Genomic DNA, 22,651 nt, shown 5'->3' with positions numbered 1-22,651 from the left:
TATGGAAGAAGATATATGACAGATATTTTTATGTCTTTGTGTGTGTTTCGGATGTTTTTTTTTTTTTTGCGCGCGCGCGCGTTCATGTCTTTGCTGTGTCACTGCTCAGAAGGTTTGGGTTCAAAGCACTATAACAATAAACATCCGAATCCTTTGTAGCTTATGAACGTGTTATAATACATTATTGCTCCAGTTACTAAAGACATTAGTGTTATGTGACGTTATTTGCAGTCCACTTGAGTTTATAGAGTGCAGGTGCCACTTCATTCCTGTTTAGATGCGGGCTCGCGCACTTCCTTAATTGTTCCGGAATTAACGCGCGCTATAACGCAGTAATAAACGCGCTCATAAACGCACTTCACATCACTCTCTTCTCGGACGTCCCAGGTTGAATTGTCTGTTCGAGGCTAAACGTTGTGCTGAGTAATGACTGTGCTGTCAGTTCATTAGTGGTGGTCCTAGAGGTCTAGGCTACAGGTGTTAATAAAAGATAAAACATTATCTGTCCAATTCTTGTTTATTCGGATTTTATTTTTGCCAGTTTTCCATAAAACTAGGTCCTTATTTTGTGCAACTCAGGAGCCACATAAGAGAGAGAGAAAAAAAAAAACCCTTCAGAGGATCCAGAGATCTCAGCTTATAAATCATTACTCTTCTTCTACTGTGTATTATTTAGGTGAACAGTACTAGGTAATAAAAATACATCAGTGATAAGGATGTTTAATATGAGCGGACTGTGAATAAGACTCATAGGATGAGTACGGGACAGGTTTTATGATTACTGCAGCAGTGGCTTGTTAAATATCTATAGTATCTATACAAGGTGTCTAGGGAGGAGACTAGTGCAGAAAAAGCGTCGTTCTGAGTAGTTGATCAAAAGAATATAGAAAAAATATAGACATACTATATTCTCTTATAATCTCTTATAAAATAGGTTATAGTGTGCCTTGGAATTATATCCCTACTGGAAGCAGATTTAATGTAATACTTATAAGTAATGTCACCTAAACTAGTATGTTAACATTAACTGATTTATTAAGAGTTGAGAGATGTTTAGTGTGATGCTTGATCTAACATTTCTCAGTCTTAAATGCAGCAGTGCTTTAGTAAATAAGTCAAATGTCTGTAGCTACGTCTAGGTTTATGGTACAATTTTACATCTCTGATTACAATTAAGTTGTCTTTATTTGTCACATATACATTACTGCACAGTGAAATTCTTTCTTTGCATATCTCATCCTTGGGGGTTGGGGTCAGAGCGAAAGATCAGCCACGATGCAGCACCCCTGGAGCAGGGTGGGTTGGGGGCCTTGCTCAAGGGCCCAGTGGTGGCAGCTTGGCGGCGCTGGGGCAATCTTCCGGTCAACGACCCAGAGCCTTAACCACTTGAGCTACCACTGCCCATATATTAGTTATATTAATATGTGACAGTGGCACAAGTACATTTACAGCATTTGGAAGACGCCCTTATCCAGAGCGACTTATGTTTTATCTCACTTTATACAACTGAGCAATTGAGGGTTAAGGGCCTTGCTCAGGGGTCCAACAGAGGCAGCTTGGTGGAGCTAGAATTCGATCTCACAACCTTCCAATCAGTAGTCCAACACCTTAACCTCTAAGGTCCCCTTAAGTAGCATAAAATTTACTTAGAGCAGTTAACAGGTCAAATTAAAAAATCCAGAAAATACAAATCAGCCAGTAATTCATTAACTTGTTCAGCAACCAGCATTTCCCAGACAAGAGCCTTTCCTCATATCCCAGGTAATATACCCAGACTACTGCAGGGCATCGTATAGACAAATACACGTCTTTTAGAGTAGGTAGGTAGGTAGGTAGATAGATAGATAGATAGATAGATAGATAGATACTTCATTCATCCCAATGGGAACTTTACAGTGCACCATGTACCAGAACGTTTTTCAGCTGGTGAGTGTTAACTCATGAGAACATGCATGAGGAGAATATTCAACTCTGAAAAAGCGAAGCAGATAGCAGACAATTCAGGACCAGTATGGATGAGCTTAGACACACAAGAGTCTCTTGCAGCAATCTGCTGTGTTTTAGGTCAAACGTGGCCCACATATTAAACTGGGGCTTGTGATTGCTTTTTAATTCAGTACATTTTGGTGATTAGTGTCTGAATAAATAAAGATTTCCATGCTTTTTGCTAGAATTGAGCACTTTACTTTCTAATTACGTAGCATCCTAAGATAAACCTTGCCTACTCTCACCAATCACAATACTGATACACATCAGTTTTATTGTGCAGCACTTTTAACTACACATGGACGCTTTTAATGGACGCTGCCGCAAAGCAGCTTTACAAAAATTTGTATAAATCTAAAATTAAAATTTGACTCTATCCCTGATGAATTTATCTCTTAGATTTTAGTGTTAATTGTTCCCCATGGTCCTGCACACTGAGGAGCTATTCTGTTTTAGAACGTAAGTTACATATGGAACCATTCATTCTACTTCCTTGGGTCTTGAATGTATTTTCAGATACAGTGAACTACTGAGATAAATCCTGGAAGAAGCATAATTATTTTTTTCTAGCTAGCATGAAGCCACCATCATGTGCAGCTCCATGTTGCAGTTTCTGAAACCCAGCTTAATGGGAGTGTCTTGGCGACAGATGCCCTTGTTACCAAACAATTCTTTCTTTTTTTTACCCAATTTTTCTTCCCTTTATATTGACCGGCCAATTCTTTCCACCTTAAAGACACATGAAGCATCAACCGACCGCATCTTTTCCCAACTGCTGCTCTTGCTGCATCACAGGGCAGTGTAACACACATGGAGGAAAGCACTAATTGCCCTCTTCTGTATACATGAGCTCACAAACCTCCATGATTGGCTAGGGATTGAGAAAGTATGTCATCCTTCAGGCACAACTTGTTTTGTTCTCCTGACTCCTAGCTATGGATGGCTGTACTATTGTCAGTATTTGAACTTCTGACAGTAATCTTTTTCAACTCAAGACTAGATTTAGGACTTTGGCGATGATAGTCAAGGGTGCTTCCTGAAAACGTCAAGGAAAGTGATAATGTAGTGCCTCCCTGGCCATGTGCAACAGACATGTCAGGGTTTACATGGACGGTCTGACTGTACAGCTATAAGACCATCGGCGGCTCTACTGGAGGACCTTCTGCACGTGCCATTGCAGCCAGTTTACATGGCTTTTTTCTCAGGCTTTCTGTGCTTTTGAGTGTGTATAAAGGCTTTTTAATGCAGTTGATGCAGTGTGGGATAACCCAGGCACTCGCTTGCGCGACTATACCGCAAATTGGGTTAGGCATTCAGTCAGATTCAGTTTCACTAAAGGCAGCTTTAGTATCAGAGTGCTTTTGCTGCTTCTGAGCCACACTCCTGCATTACATACACCCTGAACATCAGACACCCAGATGGCCGACTAACTAAAGTGTTTGACAGTCACTGAAACTTTAGGATCTGTCTCTGTATGTATGCGAACACCCCTGTGCACTTCCTTTGAGCTGTTTCATTGGCAAAAAAAAATGCGTTTAGCCCATGCCTGCTGCTCGGTCCTCTGCTGAGGGATTCAGTAAAAGCACTCGCTCTTCTCCTCCCACGGGGCTGCTCAGCCGTGTCTCCTGCTCATTTTTGTTCTTGCTGATGCAACGTGGTGAAGGAGCGCCCTTACCTTTCGTCCCGATGAGCGCTGCAGCCGTATCGTCCGCTCACTCCACACAGCATCAGAATCAGGAGAATGAATAGCTAGCAGTATTTCCCTGACCTGTGAGGAAAACACAATTAATAAAGTAATTACAACCTGTTATGAAGTTTACACTGCATGTGCACTTTTACTGACACAGATACGTCAAACACAGAGAGAATTGTCGTCATCCACAGTGCACAGCAACACACACTCCTTTGACACAAAATTAAGCTTGTTTGCAAGAAATAAAAGGATTAGCGCACCATGCTCAACGTCTTTGCATCCATTTATTCACTCTTTGACAAGACACGAATGGGAAAGAGGATGAGAGCATGAGCAATGACATAGCAGGAAGGTTTTATTATGTGACACTGATGTGGGGTCATTGTCACAAGGTCAAGGAAATGAGTGCGCAGGAATACTCCATGAGTTCTGAAGGAAACACCCTGTGTGTTGTATTAAAAAAAATAATAATTAAAAATAATTTAATAATAATAAAAGGGCTTTTCACACTTTGCCTAACCTCAGGATATAGAATGACCCAGAATGTCAAAAAATCCTAAAGTTTGTTTATATTAAGGTATTTTCTTCCTTTTTTCTTTTCTTTTTTTTGTAATATACATCACCATGCTGAAAGGTTAGGCAGTCGGCGTGTTATGAATATTTAATATTCACACATACATCAACAGGACAGAGCAAGGACATGACATCCAAAATTTATGCACACACACACACACACACACACACACTGGGCTGTTCTTGGAGGAAACAGTTTATTTCGTAAACTGGTGCTTTATCTGTGCATCATCAGGATCTCACGGGGGGGAGAAAAATCCCGCTGAGCCTCTGAAGCTTTCAACCTGTGCGGTCTCGATCAAATACCGAAGATAAAAGTGCTTTTTTCGCACTTTATTTGTTGGTGGTAATTCTGTGTTTGTGGAGGAGCTCTTTTGTCTTCATAGCATCGGGTTTCTGAAATTTCGTGAAGATTATGACTATAAAAGAGTAGAGTCTCCCTCTGATGGACTCGCAGTTGTAAAAATCTGTATGTTTTCAACAGGATTCAAGTCTGGAGGAAGGCCAAGGGAACCTTTTCCTGAAAAATAAAAAAGGTTCTGTGTAGAAGCAGTGAAGCTTATATATTTAAGCGGTTCTATAATTCAAAGAAGGCATGAAGTGAAATCAGTGCATTGATCTTATTTGTATTAAATACAGTTGAGGGTTAAGAACCTTGCTCAGGGGCCCAGCTTGATGCTCCTGGGACTCAAACTCATAACCTTCTGATCAGTAAGTTAGCTAGCGCCTTAACCACTGAGCTACCACTAACCCTATTACTTAAAACTTTTAACGTACCTTAATGAAATAATGAACATTTTTAGAGTCTAAATAAACTTTTTCCACAACAAAGAACCTATTGAACCTATTAAAAAAAGGTTTTCACAGTGATGTTATAGAACAAACATATTTGGGTTCCCCCAAATAACCTGGCAGTGATTTGTTCTTTAAAAAACCCTTTTTTATTGCCATAAAAACATCTTTATAGTCTAAAGAACCTTTTTCCAAAGCAAAGAACCTTTTGTGCAATGGAAAACTTCCATTAGTGTTTTTTTACAGAACCAGTTAAGAACCTTTATTTATAAGAGTGTATATGAAGCAAGGGATAGAACCAGTGTTTAGGGCAAGTGGTAGTGCAGTGGATATAGTATTGATCAGATGGTCCCAAATGCCAAATGGTGTAAGTGTAAATCTTGGGCTCTTTACAGAACCATTGTTTTTAAGAGAGTAGCTCTTTGGATTTGTTGTCTTGATGAACCGGACATCTTTTCCCTGTCAGAACAGTACAGAATGTACAGAACCCCAGAGTTCTATATAGAACCCCAAGAAACCTCTGTTTTTTAAGAGTGACATAAAAATCCTGAAAATCTCCCTCTGCATCAAGTGAAAGTTCCTGAGGATCCACTAGAAGCGCTGAGTAATCCTCCTACCTCTACTCCCATGTCCCTCTGTCACCACAGCTGGTTATTTTTGTTCTTCCTACAACTATCTTAAACTTTTTTCTGCTCAGTTAATAGAAATGTGGTATTTCACCACTTTGTTCAAAAAACCCCCCGAAACAAAACAGTGTATAGTGAAAGATGTGATTAATTAAAGAGGTTTCTTTTTCTAGCACTGGATCAAATTGAACTATAAGATAATGTAATTGGATATATAGGATGTATTTCCTTCCGAATGGTGAATACATTGAAAAGGCAAACAACATGGTAAAGAAGTGAACATAGACAAATTATAAATCCATTATCGAGCCCTAATTAGTAATTTAAAGCCCAAATGCTGGCCATGGTTCAGGTCATGAGCTGATTCTTGTTTTTTACAGTTCAGTACAGTTCAGTAAAGCTACACCAGCAGCTCTGACTACCACCAGCAGAATGGAAATGGACTTATTAGACATTTTTGATCAGTATAGACAGATGAATTATATTATCTCTATCGCAAGTCTGATATAAAATGAGTCAGGACTCTTCAGATTTTAGATGCTTATAAACAAGCACTTCAGAGAGCAGAAATCACCTAATAGGGGACATCAGCTATTTTTTAAAGATTTCTTTTAAAGAAAGACCTGCCCCTAGTGGGCTAGGTAAAAACAAAAATTCTCATGAAACACTACATGAAACATTTCTTGAAGCCCTGAGTGTTCATACTTCCCTATGGTTCATTAACCATCACTGTGAAGTCTGACATCACATCTACACACCAAAACTGGAGGCAATTCCATCTTTTGGCCGCTGGGTAAAAGAGTTAAGATGGCTGATCTTATCACATCTTATCCAAATATCAAATCAAATAAACAACAATTTTTAAAAAAGACACGCAATAGACAGCTGGTTCTTGTAGAGAGTTTGCTCTTGTTAGAAGGAGGTCTTGTTAATTCCACATGCTAGTTGCTAAAGCAGCAGGGACACTAACTCTCTCACTGCTTAAGATTTTAAGCTAAAGCCTGAGATGCAAGATGCTATTTTTAAAGACAGCGTAAAGTATTTTCCTTCCTCCAGCAGCAGAAATCATAAGCTGTAATGTAAGGATCTAAGGGCACAGGTAGCCATTTGTACAAAAATGAACAAAAGACGTCTAGATGACCAAAGCTGACAGCACTCCGGTCAACAAGACATCTAACAAACATCTTTCAAATTAGCTCAAGATCTGTGAGTCCAACATTTTAACCAGGGGTGTCCAGTCTTATCTGGAAAGGGCCGGTGCAGGTTTTCATTCCAACCAATCAGAAGCCACACCTGAGTCTACTGAAAGGTGGAATCGGGTGTGGCTTCTGCTTGACTGGTGTGACCCACACCGACCCTTTGCGGATAATAATACTGGACACCCTGCACTGGACGGTAGAGGACATAGTGCATAGTGTAAGTGTGTAGTATGTCTGCAACTGTGTTTTTCTGTTAAAACTTTCATAACAACTCATAGAGGGATGTAAAGCTCATCCCCCGACACCGAAAAGAAACACCGGATTTAAGTTGTTTAACCGAAGCTCCTGTGGTTTTAGCAGATTGTTGTGGCTAGTCAGCTCTGCAGGTCCAATCTCAAGGAAGCTATTCCACCAGGAGATCATAGACATATTCGTTCATGAGTCATCCTACCAGAAGTCCCGCTGGCTCCGTGGCATAGTAGCGACATCACTGATGAGCTCAGTGGCTCCGGGCGCAAAGGTGATTTCGTTTCTTTTCTTTTTTGGGCTTTGTGTAGCCGAAAACTTCTAATGCTGCCAAAAATGAATACAACCTAGTAGGGGCCACTTAGCATGGTGTGAATGAGATCATGCCATCTGGTCCCTGTTAGCTTTCATTCACTGCTCGCGATGGTCATGGCTTTGTATTAATTTACTGCGCTTCCATGCAGAAGTTAAAGACTTTGCAGATGAATGCGTAGAAAGTTCCAAAAGGGGCTTAGCAGAGAGGAAAATATGGATTACAAGTAGAGAAATGGGTCATGCAGAGCTTTCTACCATGTGCCTGCATAACATCCCAATCAATAGGACATGAGAAGCAGAACAGGACAAACATGCGCTCTATTACAGTCTAAATTTCTCTTGATGTAAATGATTGAATTGAGCCAAATTTAATCAGAAGTAATTTAATCCAAAATAAAAAACGGGCACAGTTGTACTAAATCATCCGTCGATAATAAACATTCTAAAGCCCTGTTCGGATTGGGTTAGTTCATCAAGGGGGACATTGGAGGATGAGCGAGTTTCTAGCATCTTCTATATATTTGTGTCATGTGGTCATATATTTTATTTCAGCCAATGTTCCATACACAATAAAACAATAATCTCAATTCATGCAAAAAGCATCCGTTTTTCTTTTCCTGTCTCAGGAAGTGGTTAATATCCAGGACGGGACACTGATACTGTACATGTAGTACGAGACTAAATACGGCAAGTAGCAACATCTGTTTGTCAAACCGCAGGGTGACATCTGCTTAGAAAATCACAAGACGTGTAAGCAGACAGGACTAAAATTATCAGCTGAGTTTGCAGAAAACAGGAAGTAGCGCGGCCGGAGATTTCCTCAGAGGATCAGACACCGACAACGATCAGGACGGAAATCAACTCTCAGAGGAGAGTCTGTAAAATCGGAAAAATTACCCTTGTGTCAATGTAATTCTGTTCAGATCAGGGTCAAGAGAAAGATCTCAGCTCAAAACCAAGGCTAAAATCTATTATAAAGTGTGATTTCTGTTGAAATTGGGAAGCCGGCAGTGCAAACCTGGCTTCAGTCATATATATTCACTAAACTAAATTTACTAAAGCTTCTTTTTGTTCACGTTAGAGTGACAGTTTGACAGAAAAAGAGGCTGGTGAGGGAATAACTGCTGATACCTGATTCATTAGTGATAACATGAGCTAATTAACCTGTGGTATAAGAGAAATAAAGCACTTCATGGTGTTTAGCTTTCCTTGAGGTAAGGCTTTAAGTCTTAATAGCGCCTGAAAACATCCACAAACAGCTCAGATATCATCTCACCCTGAGAGATCAGTAGAGGACAAACAAGAATCTAGCTCAAAGATAATAAAGTGTGTTAAATGCTAACAACATAATATCCCTTCTGCCCAAATCCTCCTTAAACTAAACCATCGCTAATAAGCCGGCTGAGCACGTAGAATCAACACATATTACACATTCAGACTGTAATAAGAGTAGCAGAAATAAGAGAAAGCAAAATCATGCTAGTTGAAACCCCAGTTGACGGAAAGAGCTGAAGGGAGGAACCTGAGAAGTTGGAGAAATATCATGGACTTAAAGAGTGCTCAGGAAAATGAAGGTTAACACCAAGGCACTCGGGGCTGTGTCATTGAAAATCCGTGAAACTGTAAAAATCCTGAACCTCTCCCTCAGCCTCCGTATCATATGAACATGTGCCTACACAGCAAAAGCCCCAGTGTTGTATTAACACCCTGAAGTGTTTAGATAGCATTTCCAACTGGACACAAATGAACTCTGGGTGTTAATTCAACACCAGGGATTTTGCTCAACAGTATAGCGTCTGTAAAATCCTTTACACCACAACCAGGTTAAAGTCTCGACTCTGTTCGGACAGATATATTTCCCGTAACAGCACCTCTACACAAGCCGCAAGTGTAATCTCAAACGAATGTCTATATTAAAGCGCTCGCTCAAACACACGTGGATATATAATCTATTTAACGTCTTTAATCTGATATGAGAGGAGAAATTTTAGTTATAATATAATAAGAAGCAAATTGTCTTATCGTTTTATTGTTTCACTGGGCAGTGTTTGTAATGTTTCCTCTACAGTCACAGTTACATACTCTCTCATCCAGACAGCTGTATAAACATCATGAGGCACAGACGAGGATTAAGCACATTTTCCGTTCATGCAACCCTGGATATCTGTGTTTGGCGATAATATGAACATATTGCAATATACAATGACCAGGCATAACATTATGACCACCTGACTAATATTGTGTTGGTCCCCCTATTGATGCCAAAACAGCCCTGACCCATCGAGGCATGGACTCCACTAGATCCCTGAAGGTGTGCTGTGGTATCTGACACCAAGATGTTTGGAGCAGATCTTCTTGTTGTGAGGTGGGGCTTTCATGGATTGGACTTGTTTGTCCAGCACATCCCACAGATTGAGATCTGGGGAATTTGGATGCCAAGTCAAGATGTTGTGCTCATCAAACCGTTCCTGAACCATTTTTGCTTTGTGGCACAGTGTTGAAAGAGGCCACAGCCATCAGGGAATACCATTTCCCTTAAAGGGTGTACATGGTCTGCAACATTGCAACATAGGTGGTCAAAATAACCACCACATGGATGGCAGGACCCCAGGTTCTCAGCAGAAATTTCCCCAAAGCATGACACTGCCTCCGCCGGCTTGCCTTCTTCCCATAGTGCATCCCGGTGCCATGTGTTCCCCTGGTAAGCAACGCACAAGGTGACACCTGTCAAGGTGTGGGATATACTAGGCAGCAAGTGAACAGTCAGTTCTCAAAGGTGATGGGCAAGTGTAAGGATCTGTGAGACTTTACAGCATGTTTCTTTTACATCATATGGACAGCCGGGTGCGTGTACGAGGCTTAACCTTGGGAAGAGAGACCACCAGGATGCACTATGGGAAGAAATCAAGCCAGTGGAGGCAGTGTGATGCTCTGGGCAATGTTCTGCTGAGAAACCTTGCGTCCTGGAATTCATGAGGATAATACTTAATACCACCGACCTCAACATTGTTGCAGACCTGTACAAGTGTCCTCTTTCAGCAAGATAATGCTCTCAGACACATTGTAAAATATTGTTCAGGAATGGTTTGACAAAGAGACTTCTCTCAATCAGATCAATCATCTGTGGGATGTGCTGGACAAACAAGTCCAATCCATGAAGGCCACACCTCACAACTTCAAGCATCTGCTGTGAAGACCTTGGTGTTAGATACTGCAGCACACCTTCAGAGATGTTTCAGAGACACAATTTCATACTAGGCAGGTGGTTTTAATGTTATGGCTGATCAGTGTGTTTATATATAGGAAGACAGTGATAACAATCAGCAATAGAAAGTGATAGTGTATCTAAAGATATTCACACACTAACACAATTAAAGATCTAATGGATGATACTAGCTAGGCCTATCTGTGTCAGAATATTAGTGTTAAACAATGACCGTGCTGATTTACAGGGACTTCCCTGCATTATATCCAATCTCTCTCTCTCTCTCTCTCTCTCTCTCTCTCTCTGTCTGTCTTTATTGTCAGAGGCTATTAACGCTCCCAAAGGAAGCTGAGGATTCTCACATTTCACTGTCATCACAGACAGCCTTTGCTTTTCTTTCCTCTCTGTCTCTTATTGGCTCACACACACACACACACACACACACACAAACTGCAGTGGCATGCATGTCTAACATAAGCACACATGTCTACAACACACACACACATAGCCAAACAGTGAAGTATGTAGGACTGCAGCAATGTACAGTATTGTGATTAGTTACAGCTAACTCTGCATCTACACAGCGGTCATTTGTATTGAGAACCTGGATGATTTTAATTAATATTTGAGCTCCTCTCATTTATTATCACGGCAACAGAAATTTATCTTGAATGATGACGACTGTTTTCAATTACAATACGACGCTATTATAAACCCATTATAAAATGGCGATCTTTGCACTTCATTAATGTGCAGTGTAGCATTACAGCGTAACAGGAGTGTGATGGCGGCCACGTAACCCGAGCCTGATTTTGTTCCCAAGGCCAAAGAGAGACAGCAACAGCTGCCCAGGCATTCCTAGTAGCACCAGAGCATCTTATTTAGCTTCCATTCTCCTTGCAGCACTAGTTTTCCAGAGTTTCTCAGGCATGTATGATTTAGACAAGTGAGCGAAAATCCTCCCTGAAATTTGGTTTAAATTGACCCCCAAGACTTGTCTAAAATAACATAAGTATTTCAAGTTGAAATACAACATACACTATCGAAAGATTTGTTTATATTTAGATCCTAAAGCGGCTCTATCTTTTGCCTTGTTCTATATAAAGAGATTTTTAAGAGAGAAAACAGTTCTTCTTCTTCATCATATTCTTTTCTTCTTTTTCTTCTTATATACAAGAAAATAACACAAACACGGTTTCTTAGAAATGTCTATCGTACATTGAATTGTTTCAATCTTGTCTTTTATTAACAAATCATTTTATAACATCTCGCCTCCTGACCTACATACAGATACAAGTCCAAAAAGTGATGGCACTTTGAATTATAATACCGTTTTAATATAAAAGCTTCACTGCTCTTCAAGGATCCTACATACATTAGTACTGAACCCCAGGATTCTATATCGAACCCCAAGGAATATAGGGTTACATCAGGTCATGTATAATGTACAATTCCACATCAATAATAGCTTTTGTATTCATTGCAGTTCAATCAATAATCCTTGAGCGGTCCAAAATGATCATAGCTATATGAAGAAGCACATATTATTGTCATATATACATTACAGCGAAGTTCTTTCTTTATATATATCCCAGCTTTGGAAGATGGGGTGAGAGCACAGGGTCAGCCATGATACATTACCTCTAGGGAAGAGAGGGTTAAGGGACTTGCTCAGGGGCCCAGCCTGGTGGTGCCAGGGCTTGAGAACCCAGATCCTCTACCCAGAGTTTTAACCACTTGAGCTACCACCACCCTAAAACATGTTCAAAAGTATGTGAACACCTGACAACACAGACACCTTTGCTTGCTGAACGTCTCATTTCATAACTGTGGGACTTAACATGGAGTTGGTCCACCCAACTGTAATTACCTCCACTCCTCTAGGAAGGCTTTTCTCTAGATGTTGGAACGTGGCTGTGGGGATTTGCTCTCATTCTGCCACCAGATTGAGTTCAGCCATTGATGCCGGATGAGGAGGTCAGTTCCAGCGTTCCAGTTTATCCTGAAGGTGTTCAGTGGAGTTCATGGCTCTGTGCAGGACACTCAAGCTCTTTCACTCCATACAACAGTTAGGTGCCTCCACTATTGTGGCAACAGGAAAACGCACACGTGGGCGTGATGGTCAGGTTTCTACATGCTTATAGGCAGTATAATGTTTCATGACTATTAGATATATCATGTGATAAGTAATGAATAGAACATGACAGAGCTAGGAAAATAATCAGTGATAGGGTGTAGCAGGTTGTTCCTGCTTCCTATATTATATCTTTAAGTGCTTTATTCTTCCTATAATTTCTCAGTGATTACAGTTTGTATCTATTAAAGATTTAGGGATGTAATAATGACACGAAGGGCACGGTGGCTTAGTGGTTAGCACGTTCGCCTCACACCTCCAGCGTCCTGGGCTCCCACTCACTTTGTGTGTGGAGTTTGCTTGTTCTCCACATGCTTGGTGGGTTTCCTCTGGGTGCTCCGGTTTCCTCCCACAGTCCAAAAACATGGTTCTAGGCTGATTGGAGTCTCTAAATTGCCTGTAGTGTGTGATTACATGAGTGTGTGTGTGCCCTGCGATGGGTTGGCACTGCGTCCAGGGTGTATCCTGCCTTGATGCCCCATGACGCCTGAGATAGGCACAGGCTCCCTGTGACCCGATAATAGATCGGATAAGTGGTACAGACAATAAAATGAAAAAAAAAAAAGCGATTGATTGTAATCAGCGTTCTATTAATTACGCATCGAATACTATTCCTTTGAGAATGTTTTTGTTTTGGATACAGTGAACCTTTAGTACATTTTGTGTAAGTATTAAAGCATTTTTTTGACATACCTATTGTTATACAGACAAAAATGCACACTTAATTTCGCTGAAACGTTCCGGTGTCTGGAATCAAATTGAATCAGGACCACAGTGTAGCCATATACCACTATAAAGTTAAGCATTTAATGATGTGGGATGTCCATTATCAAGCGCTATAAAAAGTAATTCCCTCACTTCCTCTTGAAGTAAATAAGACAAAATGCAGCTTGTTACTGAGAAACTGCGAAAGGAAACATACTGAAAACCTCTGACTTCTGGAGAGCGCTGAGACTGGAGACCCTTTTCCAAAAATGAATAAATAAATAAATAAATAAATCAATCAAAGAATGAATGAATGAATTTCAAATTAATAATATGTTCAATTCTAATACTTTTTTAATCTGTTTAGTACTAGATGTAGCTCGTGTGGAGCGTTCACCATATTGTGTAAAGTGTTTCTATAAAAACGCTGCTGTTCTAGAAGAATAATCAGCACCTGCTGACCAATCAGAATCGAGAATGAGGTAGTGACGAGGTAGTTGGTGCAGCATGAGCACCATTGTGTGAAGAATTTGCAGAAAGGTGGTGGCTGGTTTCTTGTAGGAAGTGTGTTCCGGGTCGTTTTTATCACTGTGTATATTTTATGACTTTCACTGCAGATAATTATACGGTGCCAAGGTTAGGGCTGAAACTATATGTTTTTAAATTCAATTCACATTCTACATGGTACCTGATTCCCAAATCAGTCTTTAAAAAAGACTGTCTACTGTCTGTACTTCCCCTGTTTATTTCCCTTACTGCCCAGATACGCCAGGTTTCTCTCCCAGTAGTGTTTTAAATTTGGGCGAGCCAGCATTCGAGCTCTCACGCGGCCATTATTCGAGATTATTGGAGCCACAGAGCACTTAGTAGCTTCCACTGCAGTGTCCAGACTCTGGGATTCAGCTTACACGCCGTCTCTTTGTGATGCAGTGTCTAACTTGTATCGAATAGCAGTGCAGTGGCAGGATGGACAACGTAAACTGCTATGAGAGAGAGAGTCTTTTTAGCTTGAAATGCATCCTCAAGCTACATTTTTTTTCACATAGCTTTAGTTCCAGAAGGGAAGGTGTCACAGTGTTTAGATTCTGGGTAAAACATGCAGATTTTTGCCCTAGAGTAACCTGTATGTATACACAGCACAAGCAATATTATTCGTTTGGAACCTTCAAATTAGTCCAGAAACGATTCTATGGGACATTAGCTAATCAAACTGCTCTTTTTTTCTCCAGCACACATCCCTGGATGGCTTTTCCACCAAACTGGCAAGCCGACAGAACCTGCCACGCTGCAGGAACTCGCTCAGCTCCAGCGTGGACGAGCAGCCGCATGTCGGCAACTACCGCCTGCTCAAGACCATCGGCAAGGGCAACTTCGCCAAGGTCAAACTGGCACGCCACGTGCTCACCGGACGAGAGGTGAGGGTCACGAGAGAGTGCTGCTTTCAGGTTGTGTCCACTGTGTCAACGAAGTTGGATTCAGTTTCGAATTCAAGTTCCTATTTTACGCGTCACATCCATGTGCATGTATGATGTAGTGGAGTGCTTTTGGACTGTCTGCATCCTAAAAATAGAATCAAGGTAAAAATAAAATGAAGTAAAGAATATAAACATGCTCGGAATAGAGTATCAATAAAATTACAGTAAAATAGATTTAAAAGATGTGGGAAAGGGCAGAAAGGAAATCTGTGGAAAAATAAAAATAAAATCATTAAAATGAAAAATAAAAAATGAAGGAAATCTATGGGAAAATAAAAATACAAACATTAATATAAATAGAAAATCAATGAAATGAAGGAAATCTATGGACAAATAAAAATAAAATCATTAAAATAAAAAGAAAGTCAGTAAAATGAAGGGAATCTACAGAAAAATAAGAATATTAAAATAAAAAGAAAATCAATAAAATGAAGGAAGTGTATGGAAAAATAAAAAGAAAATCAATAAAGTGAAGGAAATCTATGGAAAAATAAAATTATTAAAATAAAAAGAAAATCAATAAAATGAAGGAAGTCTATGGAAAAATACAAATAAAATCAAGAAAATGTTTGCATTCATGCAGGCCAGATAGTGTGCAATATAACAATCACTTTTGTTGTTTTGATCTTTTACAACACAGAAGTAAGTAATAGTGTGCATTTTGTCCTCAGACTTCTGATTCATTTTAGCACTTGCTTGTAAATGTAGTAGAGTAACTGTCAGATGTTGCTGTTCCTCATTATAATGATGCTGTTATTGCTATTATTATTATTAATAATAATAATTATTATTATTATTAATTGTTTTATTTTATTTATTTATTTATTTTGATAATGAGACCAGTGTGGGAAAAGAAATGGACCGGTTACTTGTGTCTGCAGTCACTCAGGTCCATTAAATTTTAATTTTAATTTTTTTTAAATTAGAAATATAGAGAGAAAATGTTTTTCCATTTTCTTAGCTGCTAATGTTGAGCTGTTGTGAAGCTATTTGACTAGGCAAGGCGCTATTATAAGCAGCTTGCTAGCTATTCTCAGGGTTTCATATCAGCGAACTAACAAACAAACTCCTGAAATAAGTTCATCCTCGTCTGCAGCAGTGGCACAAACAGTGTTTAGGCACACTGGACACGACTAGGCTATCAAACAACTAGCTAATCTCAGCAATATTTCACTTCATTCACATGCATTTATTTGTTAGCTTATGTTTATTTGTTAATCTCCTCTTGACAAGACCCCAGAACACCATGCAGAGGCAGGCGGAGATCCTGCAGCGTCTCACATCCACATTCAGCTGTAGTGTGCAGTTTATAGACTAAACTTATCATGTGTGCCAAACCCTAACTGCACACACAAGACCAGTTTTCCATGACTCCATAACTATTGACTTTAAATATCAGTTGTTTTAATGGCGATGGCAGCAGACCGTTTGATGAATACAAACTAGTCAGATAAAAAAACATCTTGCAAACCTTAACAGAAGCCTTCTACAGAGACGAATTCATGAAAACTCAAAATTTGGAAACGACGAAGCTCCGTTAACGAACACTGAACATCTTCACATTTTTGCTCTCTTTTCTGACCTGACAAACGTTTTACTCTTCCAACGTCTACATCGCTGGAAAAACAAGCAAGTCACAGCAAATACAAGTGCATTTACTCTGAGAAATACTTTGGGAAGAATGGAAGTATGAAAGTACGTGCACAAGAAAGACGTCCTCCTCGTATCACACATAGATGCTTTTCTGGCTGCTGGTAGAAATGGAATCAAAGAAACACAGGAAAACATGAGCTATGGCTCAATAAATAACACTTAATTCCTTATAGGTCAAATGTTACACAAACTAGTTGACCTTACAATGGTGGTTATTGTCACATTTTTGCTGTAAGAACTGTTCAATTTTACATTAGCTGTGAATTTAGATCAACTCCTTGATGTTACAAAGGCACCTTGACCCAATACTTCAGCTCAGTTTAGAGAAATGTAGTGCTTGAAAACGTAGTGGAAAAACTCCACAGAATACCTAAAATTCAGTGTTAAATCCCACCCCTGTTGTGAACAGCGTCTATAAATACGCTTAAGGTGTAGGAGAAACCACACTCCTTCTTTCCATCCCATCAGCATGCGCTAGCACGAGTTTACCGAACGGCTCATGATGTTTATCTCTGCTTGACCTCTCACACGACCCTAACATTCGTAAACAAACAAGGACGCTTAAATAAAAAGCACACACTGCAGGATTTTAATGCTTTACTGCTTTCCATGGTTCTTAATGAATATCAGCGCCTGGAGCTATCCTGGATCCTTGTTTATGACTGCCAGGAAGCAACAAGCTTCCCATTGTAAAGACACAGGAAGTCATATTTTGTAACTGAAAGCCCAGAGTATTGCGATTGATTAATGATCCTTTTTTTTTTTTATTAATATTTCCTGTTCCTGGTCTCTACTAGAATTTCTCTTGAAGCATCAGCATATGCACCGTGTATACTGCCTCCATGAATAATGCACCACCTCGCACATGTTGCCCTTCTGTCTGATGAAGGTTAAATTATTTACCATGAAACATGTGAACTCCAATGAACAAGGACTTACAGCATCGTACACTTCAGCTGAAATCTCACACTGAACATAGACATAACGTTTTCAAATGTTTGTATTCTATTGAATGTGAAAATTTGTGTCCAATCTGCTGTAATAACTGCCCCACACACAGGAAAGGAGAAGGGATGGAGGCAAGGTGATCACTGGAGTGTTTTCACTCTGACTTGCTTACAAACTCTGTGCCTGAGGAAATGCTTCTCTTTCATTTAACCACAAATGTAAGCATAGTGAGTTTATTAGATAAAAACATTAGCTGAAAGGAGTTTCTGTGATGAAGTGAGACAAAAATACAGAGCTAATTGTTAACAAATACTCAGGATGATTTAGATTTACAAAGAAGCACATAGAGATAGGGAACTAATCCCCACTGTTAAGTATGATGGAGGATCTGTGATTTATAAAGGATCTGTAACGTGTAGGAGGATCTGTGAAGAATAGAGTATCTGTGACATATGGGAGGATCTGTTATGTATGGAGGATCTGTGAAGTATAGAGGATCTGTGACGTATGGAGGATCTGTGACGTATGGCGGCTCTATGACTTATAAAGGATCTGTGAAGTATGGAGGATCTGTGACGTATGGAGGATCTGTGACGTATGGAGGATCTATGACTTATAGAGGATCTGTGAAGTATGGAGGATCTGTGACGTATGGAGGATCTGTGACGTATGGAGGATCTATGACTTATAGAGGATCTGTGAAGTGTGGAGGATCTGTGGCGTATGGAGGATCTATGACTTATAGAGGATCTGTGACGTATGGAGGATCTATGACTTATAGAGGATCTGTGAAGTATGGAGGATCTGTGACGTATGGAGGATCTATGACTTATAAAGGATCTGTGACGTATGGAGGATCAGTGACTTATAGAGGATCTGTGAAGTATGGAGGATCTGTGACGTATGGAGGATCTGTGACATATGGAGGATCTATGACTTATAGAGGATCTGTGAAGTATGGAGGATCTGTGATCTACAGAGTATCTGTGAACTATGGAGGATCTGTAACTTATAGAGGAACTGATAAGTCTGGAGGATCTGTAATTTATAGAGAATCTGTGATTTATGGAGTATGGAGGATCTGTGATTTGTGGAGGATCTGTGAAGTATGAAACAAATAAACAGAGAAATAACTCACTGAACCAAAGCCACAGAGAGGTAGTGAGTGCTGCAGAATTCAACCCCAGTGTGTAAGAGAGAACTTTTACATGCTAATAACATGGCTAGCAATATATATAGAAACCAGCATCATAATCTAAAGTATGCGCCTATACACTAATATTGTGTCCGTTATCCAGTTTCGACTGAACACTTTCCTTTAGCGTTAACACAAGCTACTTTGCAACGAACTGTGTGGCGTAGCGTTAGCTTGGGTTTGTTTTTGTTATCAGATATTTTCTTACTTTTATAGTAGTATATATAAGACCGGCGGTTTAAAATGTTGTAGTGGAGGAAACTGAAACTGAGGTAAATATACAGTATGTTCCATAGGCACAGAATCAAGCTCCATTTAAAACCTGAACTGAAGAGGAGAGTCCACAAGAGAGAACCCCAAACCCTGAGAGACTGTGTACTGAAGTGGGCTCAGGTTTCATTCTCTGCACATTACATCAAGCAGTACAGGAGAAAACTGTGGCATCATGTTAGGGGAGGGAGCTTATCTCATATTTTCAGTGTGGAAGATACACAGGCATCTTTATATATATTTTTACAATAATTTTGGAGCTGACTGTAATACAGTATGAGGATAATGTAGAGGCTTTCTCATGCTCCTTTAGATCCAGGGCAGTGATTTGTGAGCAGCGTTAGAGGTTGTGATCAGAAACAGAGTGTGGATATTACTGTAATGAGCTCAGCTCCTTATGAAGCGCAGAGAGGATGAAGCCGTCTGCTCGCCTACCCACCCGAGAGGAGCCGAAAATAGATCCACCTGCGCACATCGTGTCTCTCCCTCTCTCTCTCTCTCTCTCTCTCTGTCCTTTACTTTTTTATTTTTCTTTCACATGCAGTCTCTTGCTCTCTCTCTCTCTCTCACACCTACGTCAACTGAGCTGCCATTGAGCAACTCATGACCAGCCTGGAATTATATCCATATAATACTGGAAATATATTCCGAATAGCTAAAAAAATAAATTAAATGAATGACGGTAATTGACATTAATGGAAGATCATTAATGCAAATGTGAATACAGTAAAGCATGAGGGTCTGCAGGATTTATCACCTGGGAGTTTGCATGAAAGATGAGCTCAGTGTTGAATTTATTTTCCTTTGTCTGTGTCTGCTTTTACTGATAAGGTCAAATCTCCCGTTTCATCCATCCATCCATCAGTCTCTAGTGCTTATCCTGCATAGGGTCACATCCCAAGGGTCTATCCCAAGGGTTTTGGGGCACAAGGTGGGGGACACCCTGGACAGGTTGCCAACCTATCACAAGGCACAATGTCACACACACACACACACTACAGACAATTTAACAATGCCAGTCAGCACATGTCTGTGGACTACTGAGAAAAACAGTGCCCAGAGGAAACCACCAGAGCACATGCAAACTCCACCACAGAGAAGAGGCAAGACTCAAACCCCTAACCCAGGGGTGTGAGGCAGCCACCATACCTATAGCTTTTCTTATTTTATTAATAAGATAATAATCTGATAGTCGTCTTTCTAAGAGTGATCCTTTCTCTTTCTTCTACATGACAATGAAATACAGGAATAAAACCTTGAACTAGATTAAAGAAAATCTACAATGAGGTTTGTCTTCATGGGCGTCATGTAGATTTGATATATATTAAAGATACACATGTATGTAGTAATGCTAGATCTTAACTGCTGTGTATTGTTTTCAACACAGGTGGCAGTCAAAATAATAGACAAAACCCAGCTAAACCCCACAAGTCTGCAAAAGGTAAGTTTGTTTAAAGCAAAATAAACAATGCTTCTTTCTATTCATTAGCTTACCATTGTAATTAAATGCGCAGTAGCATGACAGTTAAATAATTTTTTCTAATTTAGACCAGTACACCTTTCCCATGTATGATCGCTTTCTCCACATTGAGCATCTGTAAAAAGTTCTGCTTTGACTTGAAATTTGCTCTGCATGACTGAACAGTAAGATATTCCTCTATTCCGATCTAGACAACTCAGCCCCGGCCTCCCTGCTGGTCCGTCTTTCCCAGATTTATCACCGTCCAGGTTGACATGGTGCTTTCGCTGTTGTGCGCTTTATTCTGTTGCTTTTAGTTTGTTGCAGTGCATCTGGAGAAACCTCTGAGGGCTGATTTCAGTCTTACATCAACGTCTCTTATGTTTCACGTTCAGTACGCAGTGATGACTGCAAATAAAATGGAGGCGCATCTGTATCTTTAGTACCTTAGATTCTGTATAATAGCATTTTTCCTGTACCGCTACTTCCTGTTTTGCCTTGAAAACTCCTACTTTCACTAAGACAGTGATTGACGACAAACAGCACATACACAGCATCACAATGACCTCAGCTGAAATCCAGAACTACAATCCCATACACCAACAAACAGCAAGAACAATCACATGACCCTTACCATCTCAAGAAGCCTGTTTCTCTTCACAGTCCCCTGAATATTAAGAAACAATATACATGGTCACATCCAGTCTTTTAATAAGTTCAGTGCATTTGCAAGTGATGTAACCAAGCCGTTAAATTTCCAATTTCATTTATCCGGTTTTCTGTTTTGTTGATCCACCAAGCTGCCATTGCTGGGCCCCTGGTCAAGGCACTTAAGTTGTATAAAAATCAATCTGAAGTGATGCAAGTCAAGAAAAGTGATGTACCAAGCCAACAATACAAGTACTGCTAGCATACAAGATTTTTAATTCAGTACCAGAGGATCAAAGTGCACAGAAATGAGGTGTGAAAGCTATTATACTTTAAGTGTAGGTAGGGACAATTTAGGGATCTGTTTTCTGAAGATAGTGACGGATTCCACCACTGAGGGACAAACCGTTCTGAGGGAAAGCCTGAGGGACAGTGAGAAAGTCCTGGAAAGGGAGCTCATGCCTCGCTGAGTCAGCACTACCAGGCGTCAGGTGTTAACTGATCGCAGGTTGCAGAAGGGAACATAAACCTCAAGGAGAGTGTTGAGGCAGGGGTGTGTGCTGTTCCAGACAAGGTCTTGTACATGAGCTTCAAGGCCTGGAATTTGATGCGGGTGGCCACAGGAAGCCAGTGGAGAGAGACACAGAGGGGTGTGACGTGGGTCATTTTGGGCTGAATCATCTGGAGGAGTTTGCTGGATGTTGCTGGGATCATCTGAGCTTTTCTTTAATAACTATCTTTCCTGATTGCTCTGCCCTATTGGCTTGTCTGCCCTGGTTGACGGAACCCAGCATCAAAACTATAATTATCATTAGATGACAGTGCGGTGTTGGATTATACAAGTTCATCACACAGTTTAAACCCACTGAATCAGTAGGTTTATTTACAAAACTCTTTCCAGGACACCTGAGCAAATTATGCATCAGTGTTTCATTTACAGCTGCCCTCTAGATAAGCTACAAAAAAAAAAAAAATAGCCAAGCTACACCTTCAGGTATTATTTTCTTTTCTGGACACTCCACTCCACCTAACTGCTCACACTACATCAGGTGTTTTGTGGATGTAAAGGCTGAAATATAAATGCTGTGATCTCATAATAATAACAATTATCTTTTCACATGTGCTTTGTTTAGGAATGGGTCTGTGAGCATTCTCATTGAAGTAGGGAACAGGAAGTCAGCTTGCCTGGGATTGTAGGATTGCAGTGCAAAAAAAGGCTGTTATTTTTACCATAGACATGAATCAGTGGTGTCTTAAAAGCATAGATAGATAGATAGATAGATAGATAGATAGATAGATAGATAGATAGATAGATAGATAGATAGATAGATAGATAGATAGATAGATAGATACTGAATTCCATAACGCTATTGATTTTTCATTTGTGCATGCCATGATACAACACGATATCTCGTTATAGCCCTTAATCTCATGATTAGGTCATCTAAATGATCCCGAGCTGTCTTATCTTTTCCATATAAAGTCATGAATCTTATTGAGGTGAAGCTGAAAAGTCAGGGATGTGGCAA

At 40.1% G+C, this 22,651-nt stretch overlaps 1 protein-coding gene across 2 annotated transcripts in view; it reads left to right on the top strand.

The window, feature by feature from the left end:
- The window catches only part of LOC131349206 (serine/threonine-protein kinase MARK1-like), a 57,260-nt gene that overhangs the window by 340 nt on the left and 34,269 nt on the right, over positions 1-22,651 (top strand). For both annotated transcript variants that reach the window (XM_058384692.1, XM_058384693.1), the window contains exons 2-3: positions 14,704-14,889; positions 20,403-20,456. In XM_058384692.1, coding sequence (XP_058240675.1) covers positions 14,704-14,889; positions 20,403-20,456 — 240 coding nt within the window. The remainder of the gene's footprint in view (positions 1-14,703; positions 14,890-20,402; positions 20,457-22,651) is intronic.

The sequence above is a fragment of the Hemibagrus wyckioides genome, linkage group LG29 (assembly GCF_019097595.1).
Source record: "Hemibagrus wyckioides isolate EC202008001 linkage group LG29, SWU_Hwy_1.0, whole genome shotgun sequence".
NCBI lineage: Eukaryota > Metazoa > Chordata > Actinopteri > Siluriformes > Bagridae > Hemibagrus > Hemibagrus wyckioides.
The sequence above is the reverse complement of the archived record's forward strand: the minus strand, read 5'-3'. Positions and strand labels throughout refer to the sequence as shown.